This window comes from Haemaphysalis longicornis, unplaced genomic scaffold (assembly GCF_048455015.1).
Source record: "Haemaphysalis longicornis isolate Haplotype H1 unplaced genomic scaffold, Haemaphysalis longicornis Haplotype H1 scaffold_10, whole genome shotgun sequence".
Classification (NCBI taxonomy): domain Eukaryota; kingdom Metazoa; phylum Arthropoda; class Arachnida; order Ixodida; family Ixodidae; genus Haemaphysalis; species Haemaphysalis longicornis.
In genome coordinates, this window is record NW_027526204.1 from 78,652,660 (window position 1) to 78,664,414 (window position 11,755).

General features: G+C 48.8%; 1 protein-coding gene across 1 annotated transcript; it reads left to right on the forward strand.

Annotated features, from left to right (window-relative positions):
• Positions 1-3,197: 3,197 nt before the first annotated feature.
• Positions 3,198-6,969, forward strand: LOC144159912 (organic anion transporter 3-like). Its single transcript, XM_077691568.1, has 2 exons — positions 3,198-3,965; positions 6,961-6,969. The coding sequence occupies exons 1-2, from the start codon at positions 3,198-3,200 to the stop codon at positions 6,967-6,969; spliced, it is 777 nt and encodes a 258-aa protein (XP_077547694.1).
• Positions 6,970-11,755: the final 4,786 nt, after the last annotated feature.

Sequence of the window (11,755 nt, forward strand, 5' to 3'; positions counted from 1 at the left end):
GCCGGCAGTCTACAATGCCAAAGAAGGCATAGGAGAATGGTTAGACTATTTTTTACCGCTAGTGACGTTACATTATTTTTTTATTAATTAATTAATTATGTGAGAAAGAAAGAAAGAAACACACGCACCCAGAGTGGGAACCAAACCCACACCTTTCGATTAGATCTGGAATGCCTTAACAATTCGGCTATCTGGGCGACTGTGTTCTCCTTCACTTTCTGGGGTATTTATATTTACTAAAACTGTATCTGACGCATGCGGGTGGTAGCCAGCGCCACTCAGACTACAAGGGGAGAAGGGGACCTTCTTTTGAACCCCCGGGGCATGACGCGAACGTCTACCGCTGCGCACAGACGACTGACTTATGGCTTCCCCGTTTATGAATTGCGTCCCCACCATTTAAACGAGCTGAACATATTCAAGACATGTAATCCGTACTATCACGGGGATTCCACTGCATACCAAAAGAGACGTACTATCGGAAGCAGTTTCGCTTCCTCCCGTCGCTAACTTTATAGAGGAGGCGACGCTCCGCTTTCAGAAAAACCTTGAATACGTACCTCAAGGACAATCTATTTTGAAGTGGGACACATTAAACAGTACTTTTAATGCTGACTTCTTCCACCTGCTGTTCCACCCTGGGAGCGACCCGCCCTGGTCCACCTCAGACGCCGACCCATTTCTCACCGTAAACGCGCCATGCGGGGACAATATTTCCGCACTCTCGCCAATGAAACAGCTTCGGATGAAATCGACATTTTCACAGACGCAGCCATGAACGGCACAACAGCAGCAGTTGTCTCGACCTGCCCTGACATCCCCCAGCTTAATGGCTCTCGAAGCATAACAAACACATACGGTCTCACTGATGGAGTCAAACTTTGCGGAATCATCGGCTCCGTTCAGACCATAAAAAGTACGACATTATTTATTACCACCAACTAGTTCCGTGTCATCACTTACTCCCGTGTAGCTCTACAGGAACTGAACTGGACCTTCTCGCCCAATTCTATGGCTACCAATATTCTTTACAAAATTCGGGTCCTCAGTCACGAAGGGTTCAAGATATGAGTGGTCTGGCTGGACTGCTCACACACATGGAGGGGACGGAAACCATTCGGCGAATAATGCTGCCCGGGAGTGTTTCAACAATCCTCCTATGGTTCCCACGTCCATCCAAGAACGACCTAACCCAAACAAGCACGCGAATTCCACTAGCAGCAAAAATACCGTCGAATTAAGAACCTCAGCCAGCAACGGCTTGCCGACGCCTCACCACTTGGTTTTCTTGCTCCTCTGCAGTTCCTACCAAGAACAGCAGAAATGTTTGCCAATAAAATCTACCCTGACTCAGCATACACTCCGGACGCATCTCCAAATGGACAACGCATAGGCACCTTGGTAGTCATCTGTTCCCTTACTGTGGCAGCAACAATACACCGAAGCTTTTCCACCTCGTCTGGGAATGTTCATCTTATTCAACTGACCGCGACCAGTTACTTACAATTCAAGTACACCCGACGACTTCTGAAGAACATGTCCAACATCTCAGGAACAACCGCCAAATTTTAAAGCCAATTACAGAATTTGGTCTCGAAACAGGTCTCTATAAAGTAGTATGATAGTGGATCGTTCACCCACTCTCTAGATGTCCCCAGAAGCACACCCTTTGTGGCTCCTGAACGGCTCCTTTTGGATACCCCGATGATGGTCGTATTAGAGTGTCCTCGCCACAACTTCAACTGTCCATATCGCGCTAAGTGAACGCTCACACTGCAGTGAAAAGACTTTATATGAACCGTCTTCCACTACCCTTTTTACCACGTCCCTAAACAAGGCCTATTGGCCTCCTCGTATAAAAGTCATCCATTTCATTCCTCTTTCTCTTCTTCTTCTTCCCCTTTTCTTCTCCTCGTTACTTTTCCTACTCTTCTTCCTCCTTCTCTTCTTTTTCCTCTTACTTCTTCATCTTTCTCTTCTTCCTCTTCTTCTTCCAACTGAACGTTGTGGCTTGTACACACGAAGGATGAATGGTTGTAACCGGTGATGAAATTAATTCTTTATTGCTTCCTTCTTTTTCGGTTAAGAAAGAATCACAGTCAAATGTTCGTAAAACTCAATTTACCTATAACGTTAACAAAACCTTGCACAAATATTCTTTCCGGGGACTCCCGTTGTAGTATATACGAGTTCGCATGTTAATCATAGAAGTCGTGTGGCCAAGGACTCTGCCGAAGCGCCTATTGATAATAAATTGCTTTTTTTAAGAGAAATGTGTAGAGTACTGTCCGCCGGGGCTCCAGCTCAGGGCTGGAGTCACAGCTAGGGTGCCGTCCTAGGATATCCCAATATTTAAGACTTTGTTAGCACAGGGCAGAGCGTCTGCCGTTATGTTGCAGAGGTTCTCCTTTAACTTGCAGGCGCGAATGCCAGTGGTTCGTGCCGGCTAGGCAACCTTCATTTTTTTTTATCTTGAGTTATAGAAACAATTTTCTTGGCTCAGGTTAGTTTTAAGAGTTTATAAAGTTTGCTTTCTGGAAATGTTAGTTTAGCAAAGGCTGGGTCAAACAACAAAAGGTTAGGCAAGATTTTTTTATTTCCTGTTTACGTTAGGTCAGGCTTTGTTAGGTCAGGCCTTCGGTTAGTCTTTGAAATCGCGTTTGTACACTAATTCAAAGTAATGTTTAAAACTCTTATACACCACTTGCGTGAAATTACGTGCAAGCAGACTCTCCCCGCAAAAGAAACAGCAGCGGGTAGGCGCAGACTACGTGGTCTCTATCATGCACATCCTGCCGTTGCCAAATATCTCCGCTGGAGGTTGGGTCCAAACTGCTGTGCTGTACGTCTGTTCGTCTATTTTAGTGACAACATGAGACGTGGAGGGAGAAGAGGAAGAAGAATTTCTTGTCGGCATTTCTCCCACGCTACCAGTCCTTTTCTTTCTCGATTTAACTCTTCCAACTTATCACTGTAGTCGGCCATTTAACTTTTTGTAAGGCGTTCCTATAACGTCGACTCATAACTTATGTCAAACAACCAGGCTAACTGACGTATTCTGTGTTCGGAATGTGTCATTGGTGAAACATGAATATTATCATCATCATCACCAAGTAAGGCACGCGCACAGAAGAAGCAGCGTCAGACTAAAACGAACGTATGCCCATTGTCCTTCGTTTTTCGCCACCCGAACTAATATGCCGCAACTGACCGAGAAGAAAGCGTTCCCGTGCCTTTCCCTGAAGAGCTTCATGATCGTTGACATCGAAACCAGCGAAGGTTTTGACTGCGAAGAGGCCTTCGGAAGCGGTCACTTCCAAAACCGCATTGTCCTCTTCACAGCCATCGCCACTTTTGTCATGCTTACCCACGCAATTGCCTTCCCGCTCATCTCAACCGATGTCGACCACTGGTGCAGGCAGCCAACTGGCTGGAACCTCTCTGCCAATACGTGGAAAAGCATCGCCATTCCCCTCAAGCCGGATGGTCGGTACAGCCAATGCACGGTCTACGCCTACCCCGGAGACCCCAACGACACCACAGTCGTGGAGTGCGATGCTTGGGACTACGACCTCGAACGGGTCCATACAAGTATCGTCAGTGAGTGGAACATGGTGTGCAACCGGCGTTCAGTGAAGCTGCTCGGCAACGCGGCATTCATGGCCGGTTCCATTGTATTCCTTCTGCCTTCGGGCTACATCGCAGACACCTTCGGCCGATTGCCGGTAGTCCTGGGCTCTGCCACTGTTTTGATGGTGGCCACCCTGGCCAGTTGTTTTGCACCGTCATACCCCGTGTACTTAGGGACCAGGTTCCTCCTTTCCGGGTGCACCATCTCGCTTTGCGCAGTGACAGGTACCATGCTGGCAGAGGCTGCCTCGTGTGCACGACGATCGTCTTTATATTCCGTGGCCCTCCTGATGGGCCAGTCGCTGGCCGATACCTGGATTGTTATCCTCAAATGGGTACGGCCCTTTCACTGGTTTCACATTCAGCTGCTCATTTTGGCACCCACGCTTCTCGTCACAGTCATTTTACTTCTCGCGGTGGAGTCTCCTCGATGGCTTATTGCCAGCCGAAGGCTCGAAGCGGCGGGTCGCGTCATGCGCAGAGCCGCAGAGTTGAATCGTGTCCAGAGCGACGGCGTCACTCTCCTTCTGGAAAGGGTTGAACGCAGACTCAAGACAGAAATTGGCATGGATGTAAGGACAACACGGGCCGCGGACATGGCAAGAGTTGCACGACGTCGAGCGGCGATCATGTTCTTGTCTTTGTTTTGCGTTATCGTAGCATACCGCTCGTTGCTTCTTTTACGAGTCAGAAAGAGCGCAGTTTTTCCGTGGATGGACTGGGCTTCAATGTGCGCCAACGTCCTTGCATACTGCTTCGTGTTGAAGTTTGGTAACTTGACTGACAGGACAAGGCTCATTACCATGGCCTTCCTGAACATTGGCACCCTGTGTCTCCTTGGAAGCATTGCTGCGCTCGCCGCCATCTGGGTATCCTCGTTACACGTCGTCGGCAGTGTCGTCCTCGTCCTGGCGGAGGCTACTTCCAACGCCACGGTATTTCTGAACATTGCCTACGTCATCGAACTCTTCCCGACCCCTATTCGGGCGGTTGCAGTGTGCTTGTCCTTTGTAGGCGCTCGCTTGGGCGCTACAGTCGGCTTTTTTTTGCCATTGCTCGCAAGAATCAACCGCGAGGACCTTGCCTTTGTGATTATCGCATCAGTGGAGTATTCTGCGGCCTACTGCTTCCAATACTTGCCGCGGGAGTACGGCACCTACGCGAGGCTTGCAGATGCTGACCCCACGCTCTCGCCTTCGATGTACAGCAGACGATTTATGAGCCCGGTAGATGCGATGAAGTGCTCACTCTCACCGCTGCGTCCTAACAAGAAATCCCCAAAGAACACTCCGAACTCACACTCACCCGTGCGTCCTAACAAGAAATCCCCAAAGAACACTCCGAACTCACACTCACCCGTGCGTCTTAACAAGAAATCCCCAAAGAACACCCCGAAGAAACGCAGAACTCGCACTCCATAATTACTTTTCTTTTGGCAGCGACTGTTCTATCTGACGCGTGACACTTATCCGTGCATCTTACTTCCGAACCCTCCGTGCGCATTGAGAATGATATAGACGTATAACATTTCTCTTGGTGAATTGCATTTTTTGTGTGCACGCACTCGGTATGTCTCCCGAAGCGAGATAAATGAGTTTCGCATAGGAGGGCATTTCGTAAAAATCATGCTGATGTAATTCATTTCTATCGGCCCCTCTGCGAGCGTTCAACATTATTTTGTCTATTTTGAGAGGATTGCTGCTTCAGCGCCTGAATACCTCTGGTGACACAGCGTGGGCTCTGTTGTATAATAGTTTAGGTAAATAAACTCGCCCACTTAGTCTTTTATCTAACAGATTTTTGTGTTTGTGTTTAGCGTTCCATAGTCAGAAGGCGCCCAAAAAATCTACGTCCGTTATACAGTCATAGCGCGATGAATGAGCGGCTTGCGGGGGGAGTTGTCTCCGTTTAGGCGATAGAAAGACAATAGAAAACTGCATAATGCATGGTGAGCAGACGACAGCGTTGATAGGGGCAGCGGCATTTTGGCGTGGTAACAACATGACAGTTCGAACAGGCAGAGCGACGCTCTCAGCCGAGCCTGGGAGGCACAATGGCTCTGCTCGCCTAAGTTCTAGAATTCATGACTAGACGCACAGTCCTTCAATGCTTTTCTAGTCATGAATCTCCGCCGTCGCGCTGTAAGAGACCTTGGTGTGCTGCCCATGGAAGCCGCGGCGCGGCGCTTAAGTGATCGTAGTTAGATATACGTATAGAGATGTACAGGGCTGAGAAATTTAACATCAGAAAGGAAAATTTCAACGATAATTCCCAGGGCAGTGCTTTGCTTTTTGAGGCTAGAGCACGTTGCCTGCGAACTAAGAGTGTTGTGGGGAAGTATTCACAAAATGATGGGGTATGCGTGGTCTGCGGAAAAGAAACAGAAACTATGCGGCACATAGTGTTAGAATGTGAGGGTATCCATCCAAATCTACATGAAAGGAATATTGGGCTTCCAGAAGCCCTAGGATTTAAGGGTATCACAGAGGAAGTTAACTCGGAGGCTGTCGAGGGGACGAAAAGAAGATTCGAATGCTGGTGGACGAAAAGCAGAAAGGGGAATATTGCCTAGGACAGTTGCCACCTGTAACAGGAAAAAAGGTATTTTGTGCATAGTAAGCTTTTGTGCCTGCCCTAAGCAGCGCTAGTATTAAACCAAGAGCGTAAAACATGGGTATATTAGTCCTTTTTGGTAAGATGACATGTCATTATCCCGCTACAAAAGGGAAACGAATAGTGATCATCATCATCATCGTCTGCAGTCGGAGAAGTGGTGGGAGGGCGTTCGACAGGGAACGGACGCTCACCGCATTATCAGCAGTGCGCTTTCGCTTTACGTGTCGTGGGCTGCTGAAATGGACTTGGCATTTTGTGAGTGACGAAAAATTTCGTGTGAACAGACATGCAGTTACTGAGTTCCTGCCTGCCCATCTGGCTACAGAGGAAAGGGCGAAAACATTGCTATTAATTGGCCTGTGCCTCCACAGCCAGGACCGTGTAACGCCCTGCATTTCCATATATAAAGATGAAATTTTGGCGGAAGTTCCACCTCTAATCGTTATAATAGCGTAAATGGAGATAATCTGTCGGACAGAGTTTTGAAAAAACATAAAAAAAACAGAAAACAAACTTTTTACAAAAATTACCCAACGATATCAAACATATTCATCCTATACATTTCCCCCAAAACCGAACAGTACGCGAAAGAAGTCCGCAAAAGAACGTCAGAAAGCGTGTGTATTCAAAATACAGTCATATTTGGCTGTAAGGAACTCACACTCTTGACAAGTGGCATAAGAATGCTGCGCATTATTCTCTGAATTTTTCCAGATTTTTTAGCTCTCCTTTTGACGCCGAGCTGAGTGCGAGATCGAAGCATACCATTTTCCCAAAAAGGTTAGCGAATTGAGCCTTTATATACTGCACATCAGTGTATGTGAAAAATAAAGGAAGCTCTCACTAATGGGTAAGTCTTGAAGGTAGCGAAGCTGTACGAAACCTTCACGACCATCACGAACGTTGAGTCTACGATTCCAACCGATTTGCTTCTTCACTGCCGCAACGACTCTTACTCTGTCATTGTTGCTATAAGTGTAAGCAACGCTTATAGTCATTTTTTTGTGAAGTGCTAATCATCATTGAACATCACCTTGAACGGCTGTGGGCTATGACGTGTCTTTTCGTTCCGCGCAAGTGTTGCCACGATTACACGCTAGAGTTTATATATATATATATACAGGGTGTCCCAGCTATCATGCACCAAGATTTAAAAAAAGAGTAATGGCGTAACTCGAAGAAAACCTAGTGGATAATGTTTGCAGTACTGTGGAGAAGCGGACAGCATTTTTTTCGTTAATGAGACTTAATTAAATAATTGTAATTAATTGTCTAACTCGCGAAGTACTGTCCTAATCACGAAAGTGTCAATGAGGCACTTGTAGGTACCCACGAGGGGCATCTAACTGCGGTATTTTCAGCGACGAACTAATTACGTACACATTTATTTTGACTGATAAAGAAAACCCGCGAAATATGAAAAATACCACGTGACGGCGCGTCCGCGCGCATCGTAAAGCAACGCCCTCAAACAGGCTGCCTCTGAGTTAGCCAGAATGAAATAAACAAAAGAAATAAAGAAGAAATCGCCACCGAGTTTGTGCCTTATCTGCACACGCGCCTTATCAAGGTGATGCGCTGTCTCTTCGGGTGGGTAACACCGGAAGCAGTTGCTTTCAATCAGCTTATTTGGGGACGCTGATTTACAATGCGCGCGGATGCGCCGTCACGTGGTATTTTTCATATTTCGAGGGTTTTCTTTATCAGTCAGAATAAATGAGTACGCAATTAGTTCGTCGCTGAAAATACCGCAGTCAGATGCCCCTAGTCGATACCTAAAAATGCCTCAGTGACACTTCAGTGATTAGGACAGTAATTATCGAGTTGGATAATTAATTAGAAATAATTAGTTGAGTCTCATTATCGAAAAAATTAGTCACCGCTTCTTCACAGTACTGCAAACTTTATCCAATAGGTTTTCTTCGAGTTACGCCATTACATTTTTTTTAAAACTTGGTGCATGATAGCTGGGACACCCTGTATATATTGTTGCGAACCTTGTATTTGGTTTGTTTATTCATGTTTTGTTTTTACCTTGGCGTGAAACGCCGCACCCTGCTCTCAGTCTCTTCCTATCTGTGAAGTTTAGTTTCCTGAACTGCTAACACATCAACGTCGTGCTCCGTTATCAATCGGTGCACTTGGCTTTGTTTCCTTTTCCCCGACAAGCCCCTGACGTTGAGTGTAGCTACGTTCAGTGTGGGATCCTCAGACATTTTAAATCACATAGAGGACGAGAGCGTGGTGCTTACATTTCGCGTGTCTAAATGGCTAGGCGCTCCCGCCCGCCACTGCGCTGTACCCTGCGTTCCGCGTCTGGGGTAGCGTTTCCGATGGGCGCCGATCAGGAGCTATAGGCCTCCTGCGCTGCCCAGGGGGAGCTGCGCAAGCGGCTTCCGGGCAGTACTTCCGGGTAGTACAAAGCTGCGCGGGTCCCATAGGATCTCGTGTTGACAGAAGCAAAATGAGCTCGACGCTCCCGATTATTTTGTGACCTGGTCACCAGCTCACCCCGACGCGTCCGATCTATTTCAGCGATCAACTTGGCATTAAGGAAAAAAGGCTTTGCAGCGCTATACACGTTTACAGCGCTGACGAAAGTGCCGGGACCGTGACGGCGTCTGCTACTCGCAGGTTCACCGATCGATGGTCGTACGAAGTGAAATTTCTAGTTTAAGCTAATACTCTAGGTGACAAAGACTTCTCAAAAACAGCCGATCAAAAAAGAAGAGTAACGCAATCGGCGACGATCGCGCTTCAAAAAGCCAGCGAGTCCGGCGGACCACAAACTCGCCTGCTGCGGTGCACCGCTCTTTTGCGTACCTGCACACTATGCGTGCACTTTCATTAAACAGTGCTCGTTTGCGTCGCCGTTACGAATACATGGTGCCACGTTAGCTTGCCGTTTTGTTGCGTGTTTCAGTGACAAAATGCCGCGACCGTCAGAAGCGTGAAATCTGTTTTGCGATTCCGAAATTAGTGGCCGTAAAACAAAGTGGTCGGCCGAACTAAGAGGCCGCTCGCTTTCCTTGTTTGCTCTCACTTTACTTCATTACGCTCTTGCATTATACATTCCCAGTTCGCACTTAATAGGCTAGAATGAGGGTCAGCAACGACCGAGTTCCATGCAGCCGACACGGAGGAGGGCTGGAGGGTATCGGGGGGGGAGGAGGAGGGGGGCTTTGAATGCAAAGAGAAAACATTCAGCGAATTTCTAATAATATTTGACAATAATCTCGCAAAGTGTGAAGATGGGGGGGGGGGGGGCAATTCAACTGGAGGACGCCAGTTCTCTGTGCTTGTCTCGCTGTCTAACGATCCATTTGAAGTCAAAACTGGCGGGTCGGCGTTCAGATTCGACGACCCCTGCACTAGAAAACCAACACAGTCAGAGATGATCGTACGTAAATATTCGGGGCCCCGCGCCGTGTATGCGGCTGTGTTATGTTATGCTGTGTTATGTGATGTTATAGAAGTACACATCTCTGCAGGCAGCGGGCGTGTGATTTGGTGCGTGTTTTGCGACCTTTAATAGCGCATAATTTGTTTATTTGACGCTATTGCCCCAACTACTCGCTAGTATACATGTACCCTGCCATTCGCAAATCGTCAAATCGTGCGGCGTAAAACGTTACGCAAGAATCATTCAGTTTGCGAAAATACGAAACAAAATTTCCACTCGTTTGAAAGGCGGTGCCAGGCCAGCAGTGTCAGCTGAGTCGGCTGCGCAATTCTTGCGTTCGCTTGCATGCTCCCGCTGAAGCAACCTTTTGCAGTTACCTCAGGATATAGGATGAGCAGCGTTCCGTGTTTATGCTACTCGTGAACCTTCCTTTGTCGACCGCACGCAAGAAGAAAAAACTTTAACTGTCGTCAAACAGTTAAACCACACGACCTGGCGATACTGTCCCACGCCGCGACCACCGCGACAGCTCGCTCAAAAGAAAGCCGATAAATCGGCTTCTTTTAGCGGATATTATTTTGTTTAGCCCCTGCAACTACTTTAAGGGCTATTTCATACAGTATGCAGTCATTTAAACACGCCACAAAGCGCCACAACCAACTTTCGCTCTGGCTTGTATTGAAAACACATGGAGGGCGGCGAGGGTCGTCTGCTTTTGTACTACCCAGAGGCGTCGGCCGCTAGGGGCGCTGCATGTCGCCAAAACTCCAGCGCAGGAGGCCTATGTTAGGCCGGGTCCTCCGCGTCGACAGCCGCGTCTGCGTTGCTTTCACTGGTGGCTCTCAGATGTTGGCATCTCCAGCTGCATTGCCTTTTCCTTCTTTCGACTCGACGTGCCGGCGTTTGGCGGACGCCGTCGCAGTCACAGTTCGGTTGGTTTCCATTGCTTCCGTTTGTCTTTCCAACGATGGTCCCGCCGCCTCGGCTTCAAAGCAACTTTCGGCGTTTTTTCTGAAGATATTTGTCGTGGTTACCGCGTCTGATGGAGCGACCTCGTCATTTTCCCCCTACTGGCTGAGGCCTACTTCCTTTGGTGTGCTGGGGGTCGCTTTCACGGGATCGCTACCACCAGCTCCTTGAGCTGCTTCCTCGGCTTCCGTTACGTTTATAAGGTGCTCGGACGCTCCTTCGGTGTCCACGGGCCCCGTCACCTACGCGTATGAAGGCACACACTGCGCTTCAACATGCCCAAAACGCCGGCACTTGGAACAAAGAGGCATTTTAACACTCACGCCGTACGTGGCCTTGGCCGTTGCAGTGAAGACACTGTATGAGTCGGCCAGGTGCCACCACAAGAGTGAGCTCCCCAGCCACCCTTATCTCGTGCGGCAGCGCATCCGACTAGACGCCTTTTTCATTTTCAACCACACTGACCTCGTCGTGGACCCTCCGTCAGAGACGCCTTGGACGCGCCAGCATTCCCTATTCACCTCAGCCACTTTGCCATACGGCGCGAACGCTGCTCGGATGCCTTCGTCGGCGACGCCGTGCAACAGCCAGTGCAGCTTGAGTCTGACCTGTTGTTCTTGCAGGTCGATTACGACGCACCGCCGGCCCTTGACTTGAAACTCGTTGACAGCCAACATCATCTTCGTCGCCTCGGCACTGTTGAAAGTTATGCCCACACATGGTTGATCTGGTAGGCCCCCAAGGCGACAACCTCGGAGAGCAAACCAGTCCGTGTGAGAGCGTCCCTGAAATCCTCGACCTTGAACGGACTAGCCTTCACGTCACCGTGCAAAAACAATGTGTTCAGAACGATGCGTCCGGTGGGACGTTATGGCAGTATTACCTGATAGTCGTCGCTCTCGCTTCCCGTAGGCCTGTTTCCGCGGGTCGACTGAGCCGCCATTACCGCTCCGCTGGGGCAGCTGGGGCTCATGCACGGCCGGGCTGGAGGAGCGGCGGGCGCGCACTTTCATACGGCCTGCGCACCCAAGGGCGCTTCGAACCAACCCTCTACCCTCCCAACCCTCTTTTTACTTAGTCGACGCATTGCATCTGGCCGAGCGAGCCGACAATGCTTGCCGCACGTGTTTTGGATCT

Excerpts from the sequence above, each read along its gene's own strand:
- LOC144159912 (XM_077691568.1), top strand. The coding sequence starts at position 3,198 with ATGCCGCAACTGACCGAGAAGAAAGCGTTCCCGTGCCTTTCCCTGAAG.